The 26560-nt window shown below is 43.4% G+C and overlaps 1 protein-coding gene across 1 annotated transcript in view; it reads left to right on the forward strand.

Annotated features, from left to right (window-relative positions):
- The window catches only part of IL1RL1 (interleukin 1 receptor like 1), a 59421-nt gene that overhangs the window by 21570 nt on the left and 11291 nt on the right, over window positions 1-26560 (forward strand). The window contains exons 6-10 of the mRNA XM_019485037.2: window positions 1639-1707; window positions 4787-4919; window positions 5008-5159; window positions 19893-20036; window positions 24191-24349. Of these exons, the coding sequence (XP_019340582.1) occupies window positions 1639-1707; window positions 4787-4919; window positions 5008-5159; window positions 19893-20036; window positions 24191-24349 (657 nt within the window). The remainder of the gene's footprint in view (window positions 1-1638; window positions 1708-4786; window positions 4920-5007; window positions 5160-19892; window positions 20037-24190; window positions 24350-26560) is intronic.

Genomic DNA, 26560 nt, shown 5'->3' on the forward strand with positions numbered 1-26560 from the left:
GGTCGCTGTCCCCTGGAACAGGGCTCCACTATGCAGGGCTTCTGGGACCTCTGGCTGGGCCCTGTCTGCTGGCTCAGTAGCCCCATCACCATCTGGCTCTCTGGACTCAACCTTTTGTTATGGGTTGGAGGCCTGGGCTGCCTCATGCAGCACCAGGCTCGGTCCGCTCCTGGACCCTCCATGCAGTGCCTCCCGCACCGAGCTCCCAGCCTTGTTTTGGGGGTTGAGGACCTGAGCCGCCCAAGCGCTCCAGAGGTCCTACTCCATGCACTGTCCTGTGCACTGTCTCTCTGGCCACACACCAGAGGTTGCAGACATGAACTGCCTCATGCAGCTCCCAGGGTCTGGACGCCATGTGTTATGCTGCACACTGAGAGCCTAGTTGCTGGAGCCGTCTGCTGTTCCCTGCTGATGGAAGTCTTCAGGGGTGTTTCTGGGCTACTGCTTCACCCTGCTGAGCAGCTCTTCTAAGCCCCACTCTTCTCTCTTCTCACTCCGGGATGTGTTCTCCTCATGCTGGGCACGCAGCTCCTTTTATACGCTCCAGGGCTCTGCCCCTGAAGTCTTCCAGACCTGAGTGTTGCAGTCTTCAATCAGGTCCATGGGGGGAACTCCTCTCCCCCTCCCCTCAGGAAAGGGGCGTGACTGAACTCCTCTTGCTGCCTCCTGATTGGGGGCTGAACTCCACCAATCAAAACAGCAAGATTTCATGCCTGGCACTCAACCCAAGCTCCAAAAGGCAAGCCTGCTACACTTAGAAACAGTGGTGGGGGCGCTTGAACTAAAGCTTGTTCAATGAGCTTTAGTTCAAGTGCCGCCACTGCCATTCTGAAGAGCGTGCATGCTGATACATGAGATGTGGGAGGCTGCCGGACCACAGGAATTACCATGCTCCAGCAGATTGATGAATTGAGTCTGCTCTGATGAGCTGTAATTACAGTGCATTGGAGCAGCCTCCACAATCATGTACAGGCACCCCTGGATGTCTAATTCAGGGATAAGTAGCTCTATACAGATATTATTGCACATCTGAACATTTAGGCCTATAAATCTGTAAGCATCAAATGCTGAAGGATTCCCATTCTTTTTAAAACATTAAATTAAGTTAAAGAATAACATAACTGTCTGAGAAAGCATGCTAGTGTATTAATATAATTGTTTCTTTTTACTAACTGAGTGGGAGGAGGGGGGTTGACAGAAGTGCCATAAATTAGCTGTGCGCCATCTCCAGGTGCCACTCCAATACTCTTCCCCTGCTCTGCTCTGCTCTCTGCTCCCTGCCCTATCTGCCACTGTGCTGCCTGTTTTGTGGCATGCATGCCATAGGTACGGCAACCCCTCAGCTGAAACAACATCCTTTGTGGGGGAAAAAAATCCTTTCTTTTCTCCCCCTGTTAAAAAAGTAAACAATTAAAAAAACCCAACAATGAATACTTGTCATACAAAGTCTCATATTTCCAAAATAATATTTTGTCATAGCTGGAAAATCAGTTAATTCTAATAAATGGCAAATCTACCTCAGGATAGCTTGATTGTAGGCTTCTAAAGCAGTGGTAGTAGTAGCTCGTATTGTAAATCACATTTTGACAATATACTAATCCTTGTTTTCCTTTCTCTCTCCCCCCCTTAATTTATAAGACATCTCTGAACCTAAATCTCCTCAAATTATATTGCCAAAAGATAATGATGTAATAGAAGTAGTGCTCGGTAAGTACATGCAATCTTCATAATAATTTTTAAATGATTTTCTGTACTTGGTTGGATAGCTTAAGAACTGATAACAGGATTAGTAAGTAATAGCATTTTTCACTAGGTTGTTTTCACTAGAATTTTTATTAGCTTGAGTTTGATCAAAAGGTTAGATGTCTTTTGCCTGTTTCGGCATTAATATCAGCCAGCTACCAGTTTTAGGTGTAGACGAATGATGAATTAGCACATTATGGTTTTGTACACCAGTGTAAATTACACCAGTGTTTGGACTGGGGAAAAAAACAGCTTTCCAGAGGTAGATATTACACCACTTTATCATGAAATGATACGGGACTAAGCAATAGCCTGACTGAACTGAACAAACTTTACCTGTGTCTGAAAATAGCTACAGCTGTGGATATGCAATCTCTGATTGACGGTAACATTTTACACTGGGAAATACTGCATTTTCTTGCATACAACATGCCCCAAATAAGATGGGCACCTTGTTCTTGGAAGACAGAGCACACATCTGCACATGTGCCTGGACTGTAGCACATTAAGCCAGGTCACAGCAACCATAGCTGGCAAGGGGGCCGAGGGGTCAGTCTGCATGCCTGGGGCTTCTCTGACCTGGCTCAATGTACTGCAGAGGGGCTGTCTGGGGCATGAGGGTGCTTCATCATGGGGCTAGCCAGCCTTGGCACTGAAGCAACCTTGTGCCCCATCCAGCCAGGGCAGCATCTACATGTGCGCTGTTATGGAGTAAAAAACTCCTCATCGAGATAGTACTTTTATTTACAAGTACTTGTATTTACAAGTACTACTCTGGTGTAGAGTTTATTAGTTCTGTGAGCCCTAATAGGGACGCGTGTGTATATACTGACACATTTACTGTGCAGTTATTTAGTCAACTGCACAGTAAACATCTTGGGTAGTGTGCCAAGAATGAACTAAAAATATCTTTGCTTGAAAATGCTGGCAAGTTAACTACGTAGCAGCTTCTGTAGCTCACCTGGGGAAAGACAAAGTGTCCATAGCCAGCAGCTAGTGAGCCTCACATGTAGCACTGCAGCATTACTTTCTCTTAGCCTCTTGTCCCAGAGGCATTACCTATTATTATATTTCCACCCTTATAATGCACATGCCAATATCCAGGAGCTTAATTAGGGAAAAATAAAGGTGCATAGTGCATGTGAAAAAATACAGTTGTTACTCCTGACTTCCTGAGGGGTAACCTTTACCTTGGAATAGAGTGACTTACACCTATGTGGAGATGAACATCATATATGCATTTTACATTTATAGCAGGGTAAATGTGTTGTGTGCATAACTTCAGGCAGGTGTGAGATGACCATGTAAACAAAGTTCTCTTCTCGTAGTTAAGGGTGTTCCTTCCTGATCATCATTTGGCACACTGGACACAGTGGACACATCTATACGTACATTAAAGTGCTTTTTCTAATGCCCATTAAATTTAGTACTTCCAATGTGAGGGCACTTTTACAAGCGCTCTGGGGGTGGAGTCGGGAGCAGGGCAGTGCTTTAATTAGAGCGCCTCCAAGAGCTGCTCTAATTAAAGTGCTGGTGTATCTCCTTTATCAGTGTTCCTGCACTTAAAAATGGCAATGGGGGCGCCTGAACTAAAGCTCATTTGAGCTTTAGTTCAAGTGTTTCTGCTGCCATTTTTAAGCACAGGGACACTGATACACAAGATGCAGGAGGTTGCCAGAGCACGGCAATTACCATGCTCCAACAGACTCGATTAATCGAGTCTGCTCCAACCCACTGCAATTCCAGGACAATAGAGCAGCCTCTGCACCTGTATATAGGTGCCCTGAGGTACTAAAGAAATGTGTGTTAGGCTGCCTTAATGTGTAGTAGCGAATGCACATGGTTTTTAAGTGGTACTTAATGTGCAATAGCCTATTTTACTGGACATTTGTCTAATTGTATGTTTTTTTACGTGACGTTTTAATGCACAGTAAAATAGGCTACTGTACATTAAAGCATATGTGTAGACACGCCTAGTGTGGGCACAGATTGAAATTTTCATACAGCCAGATCTGAGCAAACAGATTTTACTGTCCGGGACACTCAATTTAACACATTTAAATTGCACTGGTTGCAGTGGGCAGTGTCCAGTGTTCTCTGCTCAGTGTCCCTAGCTTGCTTATCTGTATTAAACTTGTAATTTGCATTCCTGGTTTTGGTTTTTAACTGTTCTTTATTTATTCCACAGAATTAGTTGATCTTTAATCTCCCTCAAATGAGAGAGGCAGTACTTTGTTTCTAGCTGGGTTCCACCCTGGTTTATGGGATATCAAATAGGCTAGTACCTTTTCAAAACTCTAAATTTACTTACAGAAACTTAACATCCCACATTTTTTACTCTAATAAATATATTGTTCCCTGATTGCTGAGGTGCTGGAATTCTCCTTTTTCTTATCTGCATGAGATTCGTAACCTTAATTTTGTGTATAGGCACAGATTTGCATGGCAGTAATGAAACTGGTTTTAATTTATGCCTTTATTATTTTGGTGCCAGATACAACGACTCATTTTTGAGAATAAATATTTCCTATTTCACTTTTGCTTGGGCTGATTTCTTGAGCAAAATCAAATCAGTATAGTCTTCTTCCAAAATAAGTATCTATGCACAAACTTGCCTGAAATAGCAAAGGTGCTTTGAATTAAAACTGATGTTTTAATGCAAGTTTTTGTGTAAATGAGTCTTTGTTCTTAAGTTTTCTTAAAAGTAGACTAATCTGTTTGATTCCTATATATTATCAACCTGCATTATCTTCATGCTCATGTACAGTTTTTCTATAATCTGTTTCAGATGACCACAGATAGCCACAGGAGTCTACATATGTATTTTCCTTGTAACTTGGAAATTCTTTTCACTCTTTTCTGTTTCCAATTCTGTTTCTTATATGCATACAGTTTTTAGAGTTAAGATTGTGGATTAGAGAGAAATGTTAAGGCAGGCTTGGGGGCTGATGTAGGGACATGTAGAAAAAGATTTTTTGGGTTAACAAAAGTTACTTTTACATTGTGTCTGGGAATACCTACCACCCTTTTTTCTCTTGTTCAGGTGCCCCTATGAACATTTGCTGTAAAGCTTTTCTGGGGATTGGGAACCAAAATGTAGAAGTTGTCACTTGGGATGTTGGTGACTTGCAAGCTAAATATTTAGATCCTTTGAGGTTTCAGGAAGACTATTACAGGTAAGCACGGTATTGTGTGAAATTATTTTTCTATTTTACAAGTGGTAACTTTCCATTAAGAACTGCCATGAGCAACTCTTCCTGCTAGGTTTTCAGGAACTTCTAAAGAACATTATGGAGAGGCTGTGCTAAGGGTCACAGAAGTGAAACAAGAGGATCTTCAGTCAAATTTCACATGTGTAGCACTAAATGCAAAGGAATATATAATGGCCACAGTGACATTACAAGAGTCTTGTGAGGGTAAGCTCCTCTTAATATTTTTCTTTATTGTGTATAAAATGTCAAAAACATGTTGTTATACAAATCCATCTCCCCCGCTACACACGCTTCTCATCATCAAGCTATAGAACAGAGATAATATGACTTATACTTCATAATAATGAGATTATTATTGATAGATGTATTAAAGTCTGAGTTTGAAGCTTTATGTTAGATGCTAAGCCTCAGAGAAGTCCATGGTAAAATTCACTGGGGCCATGAATTCATGACCAGATGGTACTGTCCTCAGGACAAATTCTGCCCAGTGCAGGTGTACAGTGTTGCACTGGTGTCCTTGAGAGATGGAAAGTGAAAGGCAGAATGATGTGTAACAGATCCCAGTTCTGCACTAATGACAATGATCCTGCCAAGTTACTCTAGTCTTGTGGCAAACTTAAGCCTTCTCTGAAGCACAGAAGCGTGTGCAGCTTGCTGTCCCCCAGAGAAGGATGCAAGATCTAAATGCGTCATTACAGATTACTTGTCTGGCACAGCATTGATCAATCTTTCTTATCAGCAGTGATAAAATAATGTGCAACTGGCCTGGGTTTTCTTGTTTTGGAGACGCAGATTATTGCTTCTTCTGCAGAACAAAGTCAGGAAGTAAGATGATCTTTAAAACCCCCCCTGCCAGTTACTGTGCAGTCAAAAGAGTTAGTTTATTCTCCTCTCCTAGCCTGTCCTCCACTGTCCTCTCCTCTCTCCAGCAGTCTTATACCATAATCATCACCATGCTACTTGGGTGCCTTCTAATAACTAGTCAATATGACTAACATCAGCAATGTGCGTCTCCTCCGCCCAAGTAAGAATTTTGTTTTCAGTGTTGGGCTTTATGTTTTGGTGGGAATTCCTTAGTTTTTAGTGTCCATGCTGCTACATGTTTAGGTTAGAGAAAGAAAGGCTGAAGAACTGTGCCCTGCACTTGGACCAGAAGGTGGTAAAGTTTGTGATTATTTTCAGTTCCTGTGGGAATTCATTTCACAGCATTAGCTATCCCCTGAAAAAGCTGTCTCCTGCTCACTTGACCTTGGTAGAAAGTTGCATAGCACCTAAGGAGCGGTACTGGTGAACATGGTCGTCATCTTCTCAGAGTTTCAAATATTCTTTAAAGTATACTAGGCACAGTCCATTGAACACTATGAAGAGGGGGACTCTGACCTTAATATGTCTTAATATACCTAGGACTTCTGTGCCTAAGTATATTGCTCTGCTGTAATATGGATGGGAGGTGATGAAGGAATGTATAACTGAAAACTGTTTATCAGCCATCACAGTAGGACAGTCTCCTAGCCAACTGGAAAGATGCTGCTATTTGAGAGCTTAACATTACTGAAGAAACCAGAAACATGCTTAAGCTACAAAGTAAATTGACCAATGGTGGTGCATAACTTCAATGAAAGAAAGAGTACAGAACTACAGTAAAGTTGCTAGCTGTAGTTTTGGCAATAGAGCTGCTGACAGCTGGATGAAGGAAACAATGATAGACTGTACATCTGACTTCCAGCATAGGGATCACTTTCTTGAGAATTCTGGAAAACATAATCATTACATGTGTGGTCCTTGTGGTAGCCAACTCTTATTTTGTTTTTGTCCATAGGTCTTCAGTAATGTTTCTTGAAACTCTTGACTGTGACCACTTTGTTGCTGCTTGTTCTATCTTGATGTCTGTCCTCCTCTGCCTAATGCTGCTATCACCAAGATCCTTGCTCCTGTCATTTTTGGTTGTTGCCAAGAATATACCCAGGAATACTTATTCTCTACTGCAGCTGGCTTGCCCCCTTCCCAATGTGACTCAACAATTTTTATGGTAAAATAGTAGTACCCAGCACTTAAATATAACCAATACTGTAGGGGTTTCTTGTGCTTGGTGTCAGATAATGTGTAAATTGCAATAAACATCTTAAATGTCCTCTTTTTTGGGTGTTTTTTCTGAAGAGGTGGACTTTTATCTTCCCGCTCAATATTTCTTCTGTTGTCCACAGCACTATATAGATGTCCCCTAGTTCCCTTGCTACCTTACTCATTCCTAGTCTCACTTCACATCCATTCACACAGTCCCTTCTGCCCAGATGTCTCTCCAATATTTTCTCAAGGAACTCAATGGGGCTCACATTATTATTAGTATTACAGTAATGTGGAGAGGCTGACTCCAGAATTGGAGCTCAGTTATGGTAAGTACTGTGCAAACACAGTAAGAGAAGGTTCCTGTTTTCAAAAACTCACCGTGTATTTAGATAAGATAGAAAGGAAGAAAAGACAGATAGAGAAATGAGTCACAAAGGGACTGTGACTTGCCCAAGCATGTGGCAGAGTCAAGAGGGGAACCCAAATCTCCTAAGTCCCAATCAAATACTTCACCCATATGGTCTTGGGATTCTGTGAAGTGGGTTTTCTACTCACAAGTGGTGAGTGGTAAAATCTATGCATTTTTGTCTCCATGTAAAATAAAAATGCTTTTTCCCTGATCACTGCCAAGGATGGAAGTAACCTCAGTTGACAAATTGGCTTTGATATAGTTTCCTGGAAAAGTTTATATCTTTCTTATTGCAACAAACACAAATTGTGCATATTTGAAGTGTGTATGAAGACTTTTTGCAGGAGGATCCATGGATATCTCTACTGAGGATTGTTATTTGTCTGTGCAGTTATGGATTTATGATGCAACTCAGTGCCTTCCAGAAGGAGCGACTTAGATTCCCAGAAATGTTTTACATCACTAAAGTGCTCTGCATCCTGCTAGCATTATGCAAAGAGTAGCAAAAATACAAAGTATTCAGATCCATCTGAGATGTTCTGGCAACTTTAAGTGTACGGGTGAGCCCTTTCAGAGTCAGGGAAATCACTCAAATTTTCCCCCTACTTTGGTGCCAGAATTTCATTGAGATGCCTAGGACCTTCAAGACCCTTTCTGCAAACTCTCTGCCTTCTATCTTCCCACTGTAGGTGTCTCCTCTTCCCCTCAGATGGGCTCAGAAACAGATCCAGGATTTTACAAAGGAGGGGTACACTTACAGTAACAGGCATTGCAAGGGTGGTTGCACTCCTACTCCTAGCCTCCTAAGCCCCCCATATTGCAGCAAGCAGTGAACATTGCTGGAGAAGCAGCTGGGGACTTAAATTCCCACCTTCTTCCCCTCCATGCTCAGAAGCACATTTCTTCTTCCTCCCTTCCCATTCTCCTCTCCCTTGCCTGCTGCTGACAGTGTCCATCCTGGGGGTGAGGGGAGCTCCTATCTTATTCTAGCTGGCTTGTGTAGGGGCTGTGCTCACCTGACACCATAGCAATAGCAGTAGTGGTGGGAGAGCACATTTCCCCTCCATGCACCTGCTTCTGAGCTGGTAGGGAACACCTGGGGGAGCAGGCAGGGAGGAGGAACAGGCTCACCCACTGCCATCACTTCTTCATGGTCCTGGGCTAAGCCCAGTCCCTGTGCAGCTCAGCTGGAGCTCCCCATGCCCCTGAGCCAGCAGGATCAGTGGCAGTGGTAGGCTAGGGAGTGGGGAATGGGAGGGAGGGCAAGGGAGGGGATATGTCTTTGACCATGGAGGGGAAGGGAGCAGGGAATTCTTACCTTGTTCAGGACTTAAATCCGTGGCTGCTGCTTCTACGGCATGGTCAGAAAGCGGGGGGTGGGGAAGGATAGCCACACCACTGCACCCTCTCCCCTTGGATCTGCCCCTGGATGTGCAGGAGCTTTGCCAATGTATATGGTACTCTTCCATCAGTACTGTACATACAGTGTGAGCATACAGTAACATGAGTGTCTGCTTCCTCCTCGTGCTAATCAAGCCCTTCCAAACAGTGAGGATGGATAAGCATCTGCCTGGGATGGTTTAGAAATAGCAAATCTTATACAGGTGGCTGGACTAGATGACCCTTGAGGACCCTTCTGTGCGGGCCAGGAGTGGTCCGAGGCTTTCGGGGGCGCGCAGCGGGCTGTGGCTGGGAGCCCGCAACGGTAGGGCGGGTACTTTTGCATGATGGACTAGAATTAGGCACGGACTCGTAGCGGTTAATTAAAGATTGTTTTACTTACACTGTAGGTGGTCGTGGTGCAGGCAGGAAAAACTTTCTTGAGTTGCAGTTACAGACAAACACAAGTGGAGTTTGCTAGGCTCCACCGAAGACACACGCACGGAGTTTGCTAGGCTCCGCAAAAACAAACACGACAGAGCTCTGGATACCCTTGACAAGCGTGCAAAACCGTAGATACGTCTTAAGAATTTAACGAACGAGACAGGAAGAGGTTGGTGGTTGATCAGGCCGCCAAACTCCTCTGAGACACACACAAAGTTTCTATTACTCTGCCGTGTGCTCAGAGTCCCCATGAGATGGTTGTGGAGTCCTTTACAACTTGGGCGGAAACTGCTCAAACCTCTTATACGACTAGCAAGCCAATCGCTAGCCGCCATGTGGGAATAATTTAGAAACAGCCAATAGTGGGAAACAAATTTATATACAGGTGGCGGGAACTCCTTTGCACCTGGGTTTTCTCTCTGCAGCTGAGAATTGCACTGTGCAAAGAAAGCTCCATGTGGCGGGAAATAATTCTGCAGTGCCGAAGCGCACACACAATCATTGGGTCATGACACCTTCCAACCCTATACTCCTTCCACCTCTTGTGAATATGCACTTCTTTCTCCAAACTATGCTTCCTTACCTCCTTCTCCAACTATACTCTCAGATCCATAAAATCAGAAAGCAAATGACCTGCTAAGGCTCTTCTTATGCTCCACATTCACAGGTTGTCTAAAGTGTTCCAATTTCTCCTCTAAGCCCAGTTCATAAGGACACTCTGATGTCTATTGGCTCCTTTACACAGAAAACACAGGCTGCTCTCCTTCCTCAGATATTCTCTTTCTCCTCATATTCCTAGGTATGGCAGTCACCACATCCTGCATATTATCTCCCTGTTAATAGACACAGGCTTGTTAATAGACAGGACATTTCTGATGTCCTTTAAGAGCCCTTCACAGATGGGATTTACCTAAGCTGGGTGTGTTTGCACATTACGGTATCTATACAAGTGCATTGAGGCTGCTCCAATACACTATAATTACAGCACATTGGAGCAGACTCTATTAATTATCACATTCCAGCAGACTCCAGCATCATGTGTCTCAGCGTCCCCAAGCTGAAAAATGGCAGCAGGGGCACTTTTAACTGAAGCTTATTCTACGAGCTTTAGTTAAGGCATCCGCGCCACAATTTTTCAGTGTGGGAAACTGATACACATGACACTCCAAGAGCTTTCATTAGAGCGGCTCTCAGCACCTCTCTAACTAAAGCATTCCAGACTCCCCGTGTCCTGGAGCATGTATATAAATGCCCTTTGATGCTGGGGTGTCAGTTGTAGCCGTGTTGGTCTAAGGACATAGGCATATAACATATTTAAGTTGGTCTAATAAAAGATATCAGACTCACCCAAAGAATCTTGTCTGCCTTTGATGCAGGGTTACTTGTGACCTTTTAATATCCTTTTTGTGCCTCTCTTTTGTAATCAGACTACCCTCAACCTCTTATCTTGTTCACAGCCAGGTTGCATCTGCCCTCAAACAGCCTGTCTACTCTCTTCCAGTTCCTGTCTACATTTAGTGGCATTTTTTCCATCACTGGCATTTCTGACTCTGATCTCACAGACACCCCTTCACTGTTAGATTGGATCTCCCATTTAATTACCCAAACCTCCTTCACAGACAAATCCATGATACGGGGAGGGGACGGTAACCATTCCCTCCTTGTATTCCCTGCTATGAAAAATGTGCCTTCCCCAGCTGCTCAGATGCGTTTTGAGTATGAAGGGGATGGAATACAGGACACCAGATTCCACTCTTTTCAGACAAGTTCAGGACTGAGTCTGGAGCTCAGGCCCATTTTTGGAAGATGCATAGGATAGGAATTCCAGATCTGGGTCCCATTTTGTTGCTTGGATCTATCTCAGTTTCAAGGAAAAAGAAGTTACATTTAATCTCTTCTGGCTGTATATCTGGCTTCTGTCATGCTGTACCTTGCTGCTTATTTCTATTTGTCACGTCTTATCTCTGGAATATTATTTTGCAAAAAAAGCAAAACAAAAAAACCCCCAAAAACCCAACCAAACAAAAAACTCAGCAGTAACAGATTCCCATTACTTTCATCTTTAAATGAGAAAAAAATCCTTTCACAAGCTGTTTGTAGCCAAATGAAGTAATGGAGTAAAATAATACATCCAGTAAGCCAAAGTATTTGAATGGTCTCCACAACTATCCCACTTCCAACTTACATGGAATATTGAGTCATTCTTGCTGGAAATTGAACCTGCTGTTCCAAGAAGTCCATTATAGAGATTCTTGTCACATGCTATAAACACAGGAAGTTTCAGACATTTTTAGTCTCGGTTCAGTACGAAACTAAATATAAACAACAAGTTTTAAGACTCATAGTTTTCAGAACAGTAGTACTAGGGGCCATTTGTTAAAAGAAATATCTTTTAGATCTTTAGACTTCATTTTACTATCATCAAAACTTATGAAAAATGAAAAAAGTCCATAAAACGTAAATGTAAATGTTTCATTTTGGTAATAGTGACTAGTAAAAATGTGGTCCAAAACACATTTATGTACATTTTAGGATAGTCCTATTTACATGTCCTTTTACTGGCTTGCACAATAATTTGACTCACAACTACTAGGTAACTAGTAGGTTTTTTCCCCCCAAGTTTCCCAATCTTTATCTATGGTCCTTCTCAATCAGGATGAGTTTATACACTGAAAGAGATCTCAACATCCACAGATTTTACAGCAAAAACAGAACCCAGTAACTGATACTTATCTTGGTGGTTCCATACTAGTACTGTCCAAGTAACACTTCACACAGAACAATACTTCATATCCACTGTTCCCATTCAAAAGTCTTTTGCAGTTTGTCTCTCACCCACTGGTCTCTCATTCATGTTGCTCAGTGCTGAATTTTGCTTCAGCCACCATTATTTAGTCAAGTGACATATATATTGAGAAGTCCCACATCTCAAGTTTTTGAACACCTATGGTACAGCAGAAAAATGTGTCTCAATCATTGCAAGATCCTTCTAACTGTAGAGCTATCGAAAACCATTTGTGTGATGGAGGCTGCCTTACTGGCATTGAAACTTTTCAAAATGCTGAGCCTAAAATGAGGCTTGCTTTTAGCTATGCTCCCCAACATATGAGTATGGGCTCTGGGGCAGGAAAACATCAGGCAAAATTTTGTAGAGCTTCACCTTCAGTGTCATCTTTATAAATACTTTTCTAACACTTGTAATGAGAGTTGACAGCTCAAGTCTAATTTGTTCCCATGCACCAAACAGGGGAAGTACAGTAGGTGTGGATAAGAATACTTGCAGTGTTCCTGCTGCTTTCAGGATATTGGCTGCAGCAATTGAAAATAGAAGACTGTGTTTCTCTCTATTGCTGGCAGTAGAGTTAGGAAAAAGTAAAGAGTCATTAACAATATGTGCTATCATTGCATAATTTGTCCTCTCCAACACTTTTGAAGTTAAAAGGTGAGGTTTGCCAGGTTCAACAGTGAGCGTCCGAAATATTACATTGGTTATAAAACAGTCATAGACATCTGTAGTCTCAGGAACAGAAATCCAAATGTTATTTTCCCCAATATCACTAGAAACCACAAAAAGATGGATTATTTTGTCTATTCCAAGTAGGGTTGGCAAGCTGGTCAATTGGCCTATCAAATAATATTGATTGACTGCCTATTATTTCAACACAATCACAAACTGTTAAATATTTCATGAAGCCAAGAATGCCCTTGTGTAGGTGATGGCCTACCTTTTTTATTCCATGTTTAGCAAGGGCAGGAGAACTTTATGCTTTACTGTTCAGTCCTGAAGCAGTCTGGCCACACACACTCTCCGTGCCTTGTCCCCTGACTTGCTCTTCCAGCAAGGCCAGCCTTACCAGTGGGTAATGTGGGCAACTGCCCAGGGCACAATGGTTATAGGGAGGCCCAACACACATGCACATATGCATGCACACACATGTGAGCAGCCTGCACTCAGCAGTGTTCTCCCCCTGCCCCACCTTGCCCTAGTTGATTGATCCCTGCCCTAAACAGGAGGAGCAGTGCCCAGCCCACCTCATCCCCTGCCTCCAGGTGCTGCTCAGGAGGAGCTGGGCCAGGTATGTGCAGTTGTGGTGGCACCTGCTCCAATCTGCCTGCCTTGTTCCTGCATAGTAGCAGCGGTGCTTGCCCACCTGTCTGCCTGGTATACCATGCCACTCTGCCTCCCTGTTGTACTGTGCCCTGTACCGCTGCCCACTTTACTCTTCCTGCAACAGCACTGCTGGCTTGGAGGGAGAGAGAGGTGAAAGTTGGCTGGCTGCAAGGCTCAGCAATGATGATGTGACACCACTACCTTCTGGGTAGGGTGGAGGAGGCAGCAAGCAATCAGCGTGCTTGAGCCAATTCAATGGAAGTGAATTTTGTGTCATTTCCTCTTTTGTATATAATTTTAGTAAATTATAAAACACTTTTGAGATTACAGCTTTATTTCTGTAACTTTCTCTAATACTACAGACTTAAAGTCAAAGAAAGGGGGCAGCAAAATACAAGATGGCCCAGGACCCCATTTTCTCTAAGGCAGCCCCCTTTCCCTTTTCTCCATTAAGAAATGTGGGGCTGCAGAAGCTACTCTTTGCAGAGGGAAGAACCAAAACCAGCAGCATAGGAAAACTTCTCCTACTGGCTATTTGCTGTCACTGCTGCAGGCATCTCCAAATGCACAGAGCAATTTGCTTGAATAGAGGTGTGTCTACACAAGACATTTACTGTGCAGACTAATTAGCTGTGGAGTAAACATCACATGTCTACACATGCACCCCTTTTAGGCTGGAGTAAACTAATTAAAAAACCCTCCACAGCAGTGCATGTGTAAACACTGCCCTGCCTGGCTGGGGTGTGAGGATGCTTCAGTGCAGGGGCTGCTTGCTGGCTACCCTGCACTGAAGCAACCTCATGCCCCAGTCAGTCCCTCTGCAGCATGTTGAGCTGGAGGGAGCAGCCATGGGCTAGCAAAATGACCTCTGGGTTCCCTGCCAGGCAGAGTGCTCTGACCTGGCTCATTATGCTGCGGTCCCAGGAACATGTTCAAACACGACACCCAGGAGCAATAAACTCCAGTGAGATATGTACCGGAATTTATTAATAATAATAGCACATGTAGATGTGTCCTGCTATAGTAGAACAAATACAAGTAGCAAATTTTCATAAGATTAGTAACAGCACCATAGCGCTCGTGTAGATGCCTGACCAGGAGCAAAATCTGTTCCTGGTGAGCTGTCCAGCAGGGATTGAGAGATTGCTCCCTGCCCCCAAGAGCTACCTACTGCTGGCGTGGGCTCCACCACAGAAGCCGGGGAGGGGATTATGTCTCTCTGCCCTGGCAGAAGGGAGCTCTAAGCCCCCCACTCTGAGATCATGATTGGGGACCAGGTGCTGGGAGATCCTTATCTCCCAGTCTGAGCTCCACTGTCACGGGGCTCAGGCTGGGAGATAAGTGTCTCCCAGCCCGAGCCCCATGACTGTGCAGCTTAAGCTGGGAGATAAGGATCTCCCACCCTAAGCTGAGTCTCCCAACCTGAGCCCTGTGACTGCAGAGCTCAGACTGGGAGATACGGATGTCCCAACCCAAGCCGTGACTGCGAAGCTCAGGCTGAGAGATAAGAGTCTTCCAGCATCGGCCCTGCAGTAATGGAGCCAGCACTGGGAGCTCCCTGCTAGTGGGGGCCGGGGAGCCTGTTCCCCACTCAGCAATGTGAGCATGGAGCTGGCGGGGAAACAGGTTGGAAAGCTTGTTTCCTGTTCAACTCTGCACTCACAGAGCTGGGCAGGGAATAGGCCCCACATTCTGTTCCCCCTCAGCTCCATACTCATGGTGCTAGGTGGGGAACATGCCCCACTGCCTGTTCCCTCTGCAGCTTCACCCTCATGGAGCTGTGCGGGGAACAAGCTGCCCAGCCTCTACCCAGCATGCAGGGCAGAAGCTGGGAACTGTCCTGGTTAGAGTCAGGTCCCAGCCCCATGTCCCAGTTGGACTGAGGCACAGGGCTTGGAAAGGGCTTCAGGGGTGGGTTAGGTCCCAGCCCCTTGCCATGATCTGCTTGTGGGGCAGCTAGCAGTGAGCTAGCTACTACCTGCCCCACTAGTGGCTCGGGTCAGGGGTCTGGGACCTTCCCCTCCCTTGCAGCTCTTTCCAAGTCCCCTGCCTCTGATCAGAGAGCCAGGGCCAGGAACTCCCTGCTGCCAGGGCAGGGGGACATTGTCCCTGTACTAGGAGCAGGCATCCCCCTGGGGCCAGAAGACAGTTGTCTCCTGGAGCCATGCTCCCTGCAAGCCCCTGGATTCATATCTGGGGGGTGCCTGGAGCTCTCCCCAGGGGCAGCAGGGCCCGATTTCAGGGCTGCAGGAAACTTGGTGCAAATCTGCTCCCTAACCCCCACAGGTGTAGACGCCTGCCCAAAAACGCTTACTCCAGATTAGTTTACACCAGAAAAAATCTAGGCTGGAGTAAATGCGTATGTAGACATACCCAGAATGATGCATAAAGCATAAGGTTTAAGTAGAAGCAAGAGAGCAGCAGTAGTTTTATGGTGACTTAAGCTGGATGTTTATACTGGAAAATAGTAGATCATACTTCTCATCAGAAACTATTTTAAAAAATATTTGAAGCCACATGGAAGTGATTTACCAAGTTCTCTCTCTCTTATCTTTTTTTGGAAGGAATACATCTGTGCCGGAAACTTGTAGACTACGGGCCAAAGCCCTGGTCTGAATTGAAATACATTGCTTTTCGGTACAGTGGGAATGCTGCCTGGGTGTGATCTAAAGGACTGAATTCATTACTAATACTTTCAATGTATAAGAAGCTTTTAAAGGGGATTTAGAAATGTTAATCCTGTTTTTAAAAATATCCCCCATGAAAAAAAACATTTTTCTCCAGATTCAGCAACATTCAACAAAATTACCCACAGAATTTTGAATATTATTCATAATGATAATAATTCCCTGTATGATCTTTGGGATCTTTGAACTTAAATCACATTTTAGTAATCCCAGAGGCATTTTTAATCCTTTAGCTTTCCTATGAAGGTTCATTTCATCTTTAAGTAATTCTCCCACTAGTGACTTGTACCCTCCTTCTCTAGTTTCCAGAGTTGATAATATTTTTGTGGATTTCTTTAGTGTGTTATCAGGTAATTCTCTTAAAGTCAGACACTTTTAGATTAGCTGGCTCTTGGCATGAATTGTATGACCTAATCAAAACTGAAAAAGATGAATTCTGTGGAAATATGCCCACTTATATCAAACAAGGATTTAATCCAAGAAAGCCAAATTGTTTTTTCAAAAAAAATCAAAATGAACTATTAAGCCTACCATTGCCATGGAAGTATTTTTAGAAGTGGCTTTTGAAACTGAACAGTACTATTTCTGCTATTTCAAGAAGTTCCATGTACGGATCTATAACTGGCTTAAATGATAGGAAACAAAGAGTAAGTATAAATGACCAGTTCTCACAATGGAGGGACATAAACAGTGGGATCCCACAAAGGTCTGTGCTGGGCCCTGTGCTGTTTAACATTTTTGTAAATTATTTGGCAAGGTGGGAGTGAATGGTGAGGGGGTCAAGATTGTGGATGACAAAATTATTCTGGGTGGCAAAAAAAACAATGATTGTGAAAAACCATAGCAGGATCTAACAAAATTGAATGAACAGTCAGCAAATGGTAGATGAGTTTTAATATTCATAAGTGCAAACTGATGCACGTGGAAAAGGATAAACCGTGATGCACATATACAGCGATGGTGTCTGTTAGCGATTACTGCTCAGGAAAGGGATCTTGGGATTATTGTGGATAGTTCTCTGTCAAAAAGTAAAAAGAGCAAGCAGAATGTAAGGAATTATTAAGAAAGAAATTGAAAACAAACAGAAAATGTCATTATGCCAACGCATAAATCCATGCTATGCCCACACCTTGAAAACTATATGCAGTTCTGGTCTCCCCCAGAACAGACAGGATATAATAGAGATAGAAAAGATGCAGAGAAGGGCAACAAGGGTGATCCTGCTTCTGCCTCTAGACTGAAAGCCTTGTTGCATGTTGTACTTTTAGCTGCTCAAATGCTGATCAGTGTTAGTGTTAGCTCAAGTTTGGATTAGTTACACCTTCAGGCTAAAAACCTTCTCTGACTGCCCCTCACCTGCACAGCTGTGACTTGCCAGATGAGGGCTGCTGAGCAAGGGCCTGACTAGGACATACAGCTCTGAATTGCCACTACAGGGCTAGTGAGCAAGGACAGGCTTTTATCCCTGCTCTGGGTTGGGATGGGGGAGAAATTGATTTGGGGAGAGGAAGGGATGAGGGGGGAGAGCCAGGAACATGAAGCTGGGAGGCAGAGAGTTAATGGGAGTGGGTAATGGGATAGGAGCGAGGAATGAAACGGAAGGTGTGTAAAAGAAATGGGAATGGAGGAAGAGTGGTGAAATGAAAGAAGTCAGGGCTTTTTTACATGTGCAAGCACTGCAGTGCTGGGTGCTTTGAAAAGTGCCTGGCGCTGCAATGCATACGGTTGTGTAAGTGGCAAAATGTGTGTCAGCGTGAAAAAAATGGCAGTGGTGCACTTTTGAACTAAAACACCTTGGAGGTGATTTAGTTCAAAAGCACACTACTGCCATTTTCTGCATGCTCATGTGCATTTTGCTGTTTATACAACTGCATGAGACACAGTGTAGTACGTGTCAGCTCGCATGCAGTGCAGACTCGATAATCAAGTCTGCTCCAAAGCGGTGGATCTCCAGTGTGTTACAGGACAAAAAGGTACATGTATAAATGCCCTCAGATACCAACAGATAAAAGAAAAAAGAAAAAAAAGAATTTAACAAGAAATAAGAAGGCAGTAAATTAAAGAAGGTCTCATGTTTTAATAAATTGGGATTTAGGATTGGGGTGTGGGGTTGCTGGTCATGCTTCCCGGGGTGGCTGGGAGGTGGGAGTGGTGAGGGAAGGCAATTGTTGGGGAACTACTGTCCCTGCCCCAGGAAGGAAGCCCCAGATCATGGGTATCCAATCCAGCCCCCTATCTTGTTCCTCCCCCACCCCTTCTAGACCCCATTCTAGGACTCAAATGTGTCCTGCAACCTGGGTAGCTGATGTGCTCTGCAACCTGTTTGTACGGGGTTGCACTCCTGGGGCTGGGAAGGTCACACCCCTGGAAGAGCGAGGGGAAGTTGGCTTGGTGCCAGAACTGCTCTCTGGGCAGCAGAGTTCAGCAGGTGGAAAGTTTGTCCACACAGAGCAGGAGGGTGGGGAAGGAGACATTGCATCCTGGCATGCTGAAGGACCGCAACTTGGGCAGTTCATTTATGGGGAATGGCCCCACACATTAGTGGAACATGAGCTGGGTAACACGGATCAGAGCTAAACCTTCCCTGGAGTGGAATATGTGGACAATCCAGGAGTTAAGAGTTCTAGGAGCCACCTAAAATGAATGTGTAACAAGGCCCTAAATGGGATAAGGGTTTTCAGCTTAGAAAAGAAACTGACTTAAGTGGGACATGACAGAGATCTATAAAATCATGAATGAAATGGAGAAAATGAATGGGGATTTGCTATTTATTATATTTCTCTCTGTACAAGAACTAGGGGACATACTCGGAACTCATTACGCAGCTGCTACAAAATAAAGTTTTTTTCTCACACAGTGTGTAATTAATCTTTCATTGCCATAGGATGCTGTGCAGGCTAATATTTAATCAGGTTCAAAAGCTGAGTGGACAAATTCATGGAGGATAGGTCTATCAGTGGGTATTAAATGTGATAGTTTGGAGCACAATTCCAAAATTAGGACTTTCTTGTCCTCTGAATGCCAGAAACTGTAGAAGGAATGTGCCAGGGGATCAGTCAGTTTAGGTGTGACTCACTTAAATACTTTTATCTTAGCATCCACTTTTGCATCTATGAGAGAAAGGGCCAGATGGACCCAGGGTCTGACCTAGTATATAGGATTTCTTATGTTCCCATACAGTGGGTATTAAAGGTGACTGTGAAGTGATCTTTATTTTCTGTCATGGGAGTATTTAAAAACTTCTTTTTGTTCAACTTATAATGTGGGGATATGTTAGAAATGTAAATGAAGCAGATTAAAAGGCAAAAGTAAACAATCTAATATTAGTTGTTTAATGTAGAAAAAGCTTAAATAAACCAAATTAAATACCTAAGGTAGGTAACCAATAACAGAGTCCCTCACCATATAATCCACATTCCCTTCCTCTGATGTGATTTCTGTGAATACGACAGATGGGAAGGCTCTCCCCCCATATTAGTTGATGCTACCATTGATTGGAAAGTGCCATTGGGGGAAGGCATCTTAATGTAGCAGCTGAATTGCACCTGGCAGAGGAGGGCTGTGAACCTCATCCAGTTACAATATCATCTCTGGGAAGTAGGCCAATGTGGAGAGACCTTCCAGTGCAGTGACTATAATATTCCTGTCCTACCACACAGTCCCTGACCCACCTTTTAGCACTGGAGCTAATGCTTCTGCTTGCTGGAAAAGAGGAGGCTGTTATAATTTTCCTACTTCTTCACATAATTTCTGGAATATGGGTGTGAGACTGAGGCTTGGATGCTAAAATCAGTTTATTTCATGCTAATGTATCATTTTTTGTTTCTTTTTCTTTGCAGTCAATCATCACCGTACCTACATGATCATAGGGTTTCTTATTTTGTTAGTTATGATAGTGCTGTTGATCGTATTTTACCATTTTTTCCTAATTGATATTGTCCTCCTATATCGGAAGATATTTAACCCCTACACAACCAAAGATGGTGAGTAAGAATTGTGGAAGGGCTTTTTGGGAAAAAAGATAAGTGAAGGAGATAAATTGCTGTTAAATAATTCAATTGCATAGGCGGATGATATGTACTTTGGGTCTGATTCTTCTTCACTTTCTTATAGTTTGTAGGTCATTTACACCTGACACAACACAAGGGCATAAGAGTACCATTTTCATAGATTTAATAGATTTCATAGACATTAAGACTGAAAAGGACCTCATAAGATCATCGGGTCCAGCCCCCTGCCCAAGGGGCAGAAAGTCAGCTAGGGTCAAAGGATCTCAGCAAGATAAGCATCCGAATGTTTCTTAAAAATGTCCAGGGTAGGTGCTTGCACCACCTCTGGGGGGAGTCTGTTCCAGGGCTTGGGGCTCAGACAGTAAAGAAGTTTCTTTTTACGTCCCGCCTAAAATGGTCTTGGAGGAGTTTGTGACCATTAGACCTTGTCATCCCTTGGGGTGCTCTGGTGACCAGGCGTTCCCCCAGATCTTGATGCACACCCCTTATGTACTTATAGGCTGCCACCAAGTCACCCCTGAGCCTGCGCTTCTCCAGGCTGAAGAGTCCCATGGCTCTCAGCCTCTCCTCATAAGGTCTGTTCTCTTGCCCTCTGATCATGCGTGTGGCTCTCCTTTGGACTCTCTCAAGCTTCTCCACATCCTTCCTAAATTGCGGAGCCCAGGATTGGATACAGTACTCCAGCTGAGGCCTCACCAAGGCTGAGTGCAGTGGGAGGATGACATCCTGGATCTTGGTCGAGATGCATTGGTAGATACAAGTCAGAGTTTTGTTCACTTTGCCAGCTGCGGTATCACATTGGTGGTTCATGTTAACCTTGTGGTCAGTCATGACCCCCAAGTCTCTTTTGGTCATGGTGCTAGTGAGTGTAGCATTGCTGAGACTATAAGTGTGATGTGGGTTTTTTTCCTGATGTGGAACACCTTGCATTTCTCTGTATTGAATGTCATCAGGTTTTCATTCACCTACCTTGCAAGCCTATCTAGTTTGGCTTGGATCACCAGCCTATCCTCAAGTGTGGACTCTCTTTCCCAAAGCTTGGTGTCATCAGCAAACTTAGCCAGTCTGCTTCTGACACCAGTGTCCAGATCATTTATGAAGACATTAAAGAGTATAGGTCCAAGAATGGAGCCTTGTGGGACACCACTAGTCACTGACTGCCATGTTGATTCAATTCTGTCAACTAGCACTTTCTGGGTCCGAACTTGGAGCCAGTTCCCCAGCCGCCAGACTGTGGAATAGTTGAGGCCACAGTTGCCCAATTTTTCCACGAGGATATCATGGGGCACAAAGTCAAAAGCTTTTTCAAAGTCCAAATATACGATATCAACCTCTTCCCTTTTGTCCAGGTGATACATCACCTGGTCATAGAAGGAAATGCGATTGTTTAAACAAGACCTACCTGCAACAACCCGTGCTGGCTATCCCTCAGAATGATGCCTTCTGTTAGCCTGTGAAGAATGTTTCTTTGATAATTTTTTTCCAAAATCTTCCCAGGGATTGAGGTCAAACTGATTGACCTGTAGTTTCCTGGGTCTTCTTTCCTCCCTTTCTTGAAGTTGGGTACCACATTGTCCCTCTTCCAAACTTCAGATACTTCAACAAAGTGACATGAGTTCTCAAGTATCCTTGCCAGTGGCTGTACTATGATGTCTGCCAGTTCCTTTAGCACTCTTGGGTGCAATCTATCCAGACCAGCTGATTTGTGGGGGTTCAGCCTCTCAAGATGCTCCCTCACAAGATCTATGCCAATGGTGGGCATATATTCACCCTCACCCTGGTCATCCTGCATCATGTTAGGCAGGGTGGTCCCTTTGGGCTGGTGAAAAACTGATGCAAAGTAATCATTAAGTAGCTTGTTTTTTTTCTAGGTGTTAGCAGTCAGCTGTCCCAGCTGGTTTAGCAGGGGGTCCAATGTTGCTCTTGTTTTTCTTTTGACTCCCTACGTAACTGAAGAAGGACTATTTATTGTCCTTGATTTGTGTAGCCAGTTGAAGTTCAGTTACAGCCTTGGCTTTCCTAGTTTGTTCCCTGCAGGTGCGGACCAGTGCAGAATACTCCTGCTTTGTGGTGTTTCCTGTTTTCCATCTTTTATAAGCCTCTCTTTTTAGACATACAAGGTCCATGAATTCCCTGTAGAGCCAAGGGGGTTGTTGATCCCTTTTATCACCTTTCCTACAGGTTGGGATGGACTCCCCTTGTGCTTGTTGGATTGCTTCCTTAAGGAGCAACCCCTATACTCATGTTGTTCATATAGCCACTTTGTGCAAGTATAAATATCTAAACAATGTACACAACAGCAGAGAATCAGACCCTTTACATGTAGCTGCAGGCTGTTTTCTAAATTTAGCAATTGGAGGGAAAAAAGTATTTGGATTTACAGATTCAAGGTGCATTAGCTCTAGATCACCTATCTTGCAATCCCTGTGCAAAGCTCTTGGTTTCTCGTGTGTTCTTTTCAAGTGCTGTTATTAAAGTGCTATGCAATAGAACATTTAAACCCACAGAAAATCCTCTTTGGTATGTTACATTCTGGAGGAAAATAACTAATTTTCCCATATGATAACTTTTCTTTTTTGGCAACTCTCAGAGTTGAAGATGATTGTCTTCCATGAGTGTCTTATCTGTAGGTCCAAAGATGGCTGATAAGGTTGACCTGGGATCGATAGACTCTGCTGCAACTTGGGCATGTGTTTCCACGTGGGGTGGGTGGTTCCTGATTCTTGATTTGGTTTGCCATGCTGTTTCCACTGCTCCCGCTTTTCTATCTCCTGGTGTCATCATAAGGTTTCAAGTACTGAGATCCTTGCAGATGACTCTTCCTTCATTTGAGGCAGTCCTGGGTGATAGTCTCCCATTAGTTGATGATATATAAATATATAGTTACTGATTTCAATTGTTTAACAGTTCTTGGAGCATGGAATGTCCAAATATTAATGGAATAACAACAGCTTTTATGAATCAAAGCAAAAAAGTACCCACATACATACACACAAAGCTGATAACACATTTTTAAATATGTTGTGTTTTTAAGCATGCTTAAATGTTTTGGGGAGAAAACATTTTATATTTACTGTAAGTAAAGACTTGCAGGACATAGCCCTGGCTGTTATATTGCAAATGGAGGTAAACTAATACAAAGCACTCCATTAGGATGTTATTGCTCCCTGAGTTAATTATGGAATATCTTGCCTTAACTATATACACCTTTTTTCCCTATCTAACAGACCATTATTTACTTTTCTTTTGCATGGCACCTTTGATATAAATTAGATCTTAGTACCAACATTCCTAATTATGCCTGAAGTCAAAGGAACAAAGATCAGTCAAGGAGAAGAAGGAAGAGGCGGATTGGGCTACATAGGGTTTGTGATTGGAGTAGGAAGGAAATGGAAGAGGGGAAAAGGCAAAAAAAGAGTCAATGGAGAGGACTCTGACCAGGAATGCTGTGGCATCTGCTTCATTGAAGGCTTCCAAGAAAAGACTCAGATAGATATTTTGTCTGGAATAATTTGGAAATAGCACATCCTGCCTTCATGCAGGGGATTGACCTGAATGTCTCCCGAGGTCCCTTCCAATCCTATGTTTTATGAGAATTTAAATTGGGCAACACCAGCTGTTTCCAAGTGAACTGTTTCTTTCTTCAAACATGTAAGGTGTTGTGGGAGTGAGCAGCTCATTCTACAAGCAGAAAGAATTCAAATGACATATATGGTCTTAGGACAGTAAAATATGTCAACACATACTGCCACTGAAGGAACAAATTCTGATAGATATACTGGATTCATGCTGAGGTCCATTAGCTTCTTTAATCCTTACTGTATGACCATTCTGGATCACTGGTCCTTGGGACAGAGCTTTTAGCACACAAAGGCAATGATCCTGCAAAGTTTCACACAGAATTCAGTGTTTGTAGGACTGGGGCCTAAGTCATAATGGTGGAACACCAAAACTTGCTGTGCATTCCTGTTAGAATGTAAACCTCATACTGGTTAACAATATTCTTTTTAATATGATGATCTAATGAAATACATTTCAAACAATTATTTTTTTTTCTCTTTTAACTCTTGAAATAGCTTCTAATTCATACTAAAAGCCTTGTGCTTCTCCCCTGTTTTAACTTGCAGATGGCAAGATGTATGATGCATATGTTATCTACCCCACAGATGCCACTAGCAAAGCTAATTTTGTGGATGATTTTGTTCACCAGATTCTGCCAGATGTTCTAGAAAATAAATGTGGCTATAAACTGTGTATTTATGGGAGAGAGATATTTCCAGGGGAAGGTAAGCATCAAAATGTATTTTGCAAGAAAAAAATTGTAACTTTGGAGCTGATTCTGATCTTGGCTACAGTTCCCCATACAGGAGGAGGAAGCTAGTCTATACGCCTGAGCAATCTACTCACATCCTGGGTAGCACTGACTGGCTGATAGTATCTTCTGTGCATGTGAGTTAGAAGCAAGGGCCAGGACAAGGCTGTTTTCCAGAGTCAAGAAAATACAGTTTAGTGGTGTTGATTATTTACCCTCCTAGGGCAAGTGGATATTGGAACCCTAGATTGTAACTCTTAGGCAGCTACGTACTGTTTTTTACTCCAGATCTGTGGCAAAGTTGCAACTGAGCTCCATGTGAGCAGCTTTGCAAGGAACTAGGAAGGAAAACTAAAGCACAGCTACAATTAAAGTTTAATTCCAGCTGTTATTACTCAGGGCTTGTCTATATGGAGTGGGGTTAGTTCACACTAACCCCACTGTATGTGCATTGAAATGGCCTGCATTCACACAACACAATTCTGTTACAATTACAATTTACAATACAATTTCACTGGTGTGCAAATATGTAGTCTATACTCTTATTTGAAAGCGTACCAAGTTTGTTGTTAGTAACTTAACATGTACTATCCTTGTGTGCTTACCTGTACTGTGTGCTGCTATTCCATAGTGCTTTGTATGCTACCAGGACTGACTGGTCTGTTTGCCTATGTGCCCTCCATGATGCATGGGTCAGGTTGACCAGATGATACCTCCCTTTTTAAACGTTGGTGCACAGCTAGGATCAGTTCATATGTAGTTGCATGTGCCTCAGCATACATGGAGCTAGCATTAGCATGGACTTAAGAAAAGCAGACCTTAGCAAACGCTGGGAGGAAAGTCTGAGAGGCAAAGGAGACCAGGATTGCTGGCTGTACTTTCAGGAGACCTTCTTAAGGGTGCAGAAGCAAGCTATCCCAACAGAATGAAACATGGGTAGTGCAACAGAAAACCAGCCCAGCTAGACAGCAATCTCTTCAATAAGTTTTAACTCAAAAAAAAGGAATCCTATAAAGAGTGGAAACTTGTTCATAGTATTAGGGGAAAGTATAAAAGAGTATCGCATGGGCACGCAGGGAGAAAATTTGGAAGACCAAGGCATGTGCAGCTGGCAAGGGGCATGAAAGGCAATAAAAAAAGATTCTCCAAGTATGTCCAAAGTAAGAGGAAGACCAGAGAAACCGCAGGTCCCTTACTGAACGTGGAAGGCAATTTGGTTGTGCACAATTCAGAGAAGGCTGAAGTTATTTAATGCCTTTTTACTTCAGTTTTTACAAACAGAGGCAGTAAGCAGGTGACAAGTGCAGTTAGCAGCAAAGATAGGGAAGGAGACAAACAGCTTAAAGTAATGACAGAACAGGTTAGGGATTACTTACAGAAGCTAGATGTGTGGGTGTGATCTACTTTGACTTTAGCAAAGCTTTGGACACTCTTACAACATTCTCATTCACAAGCTAGGGAAATACAGACTAGATGAAAATACTGTAAGGTGGCTACATAACTGTTTGGATCCTTGTCCTCAATGCCTAATCCTCAATGGCTCAATGTCTAGTTGGGAGGAGATACCAAGTGGGGTTCCCCACAGATCTGTCCTATGTAGTATTGTATATAATGTCTTAATTAATGATAATTTGACAATGGGATTGAGTGTAAGCTTAACAAGCTTGTGGATGGCATCAAACTGGGTGGAGCTGCAGATATTCCAGAGAGAAGGGTTAGGACCCAGAATGATCTCAATAGATTGCTCTCAGGAGGGGTACCAGTGCTCTCAGGGAGAGGCACGTGCCCTCCCCAACACCCCTCCCCCCATGCCCTCTCTGTGTGTTGCCTATGCAGAAATGGTCTGCTATCAATTAGAAGAGATTTAAGAAAGGACAATTGCAAAGTCATGCACTTGAGATGGAATAATTGCATGCACAAATACAGACTGGGAACCAACTGGCTAGTGACAGTAGACCGTAAACTGAATATGAGCAAACGGTGTGCTCTTGTTGCAAGAAATGATACTGGGTGATTTAGGTTGGAGCATTGGTTTAAGTGCTAATTAGGGTACTCCAACCTTAGACTCAGAAACTAAGGAACTCAGGAGCTTCCTGTGATAGTTCCTACTGTGCACAGAACCTGTCCTTCCTGCAGTTAGTGGCACCCAGGAAGCTGACTCCCCCCTTTTTTATGATGGAAGATA

Source organism: Alligator mississippiensis, chromosome 1, assembly GCF_030867095.1.
Source record: "Alligator mississippiensis isolate rAllMis1 chromosome 1, rAllMis1, whole genome shotgun sequence".
Lineage (NCBI taxonomy): Eukaryota > Metazoa > Chordata > Crocodylia > Alligatoridae > Alligator > Alligator mississippiensis.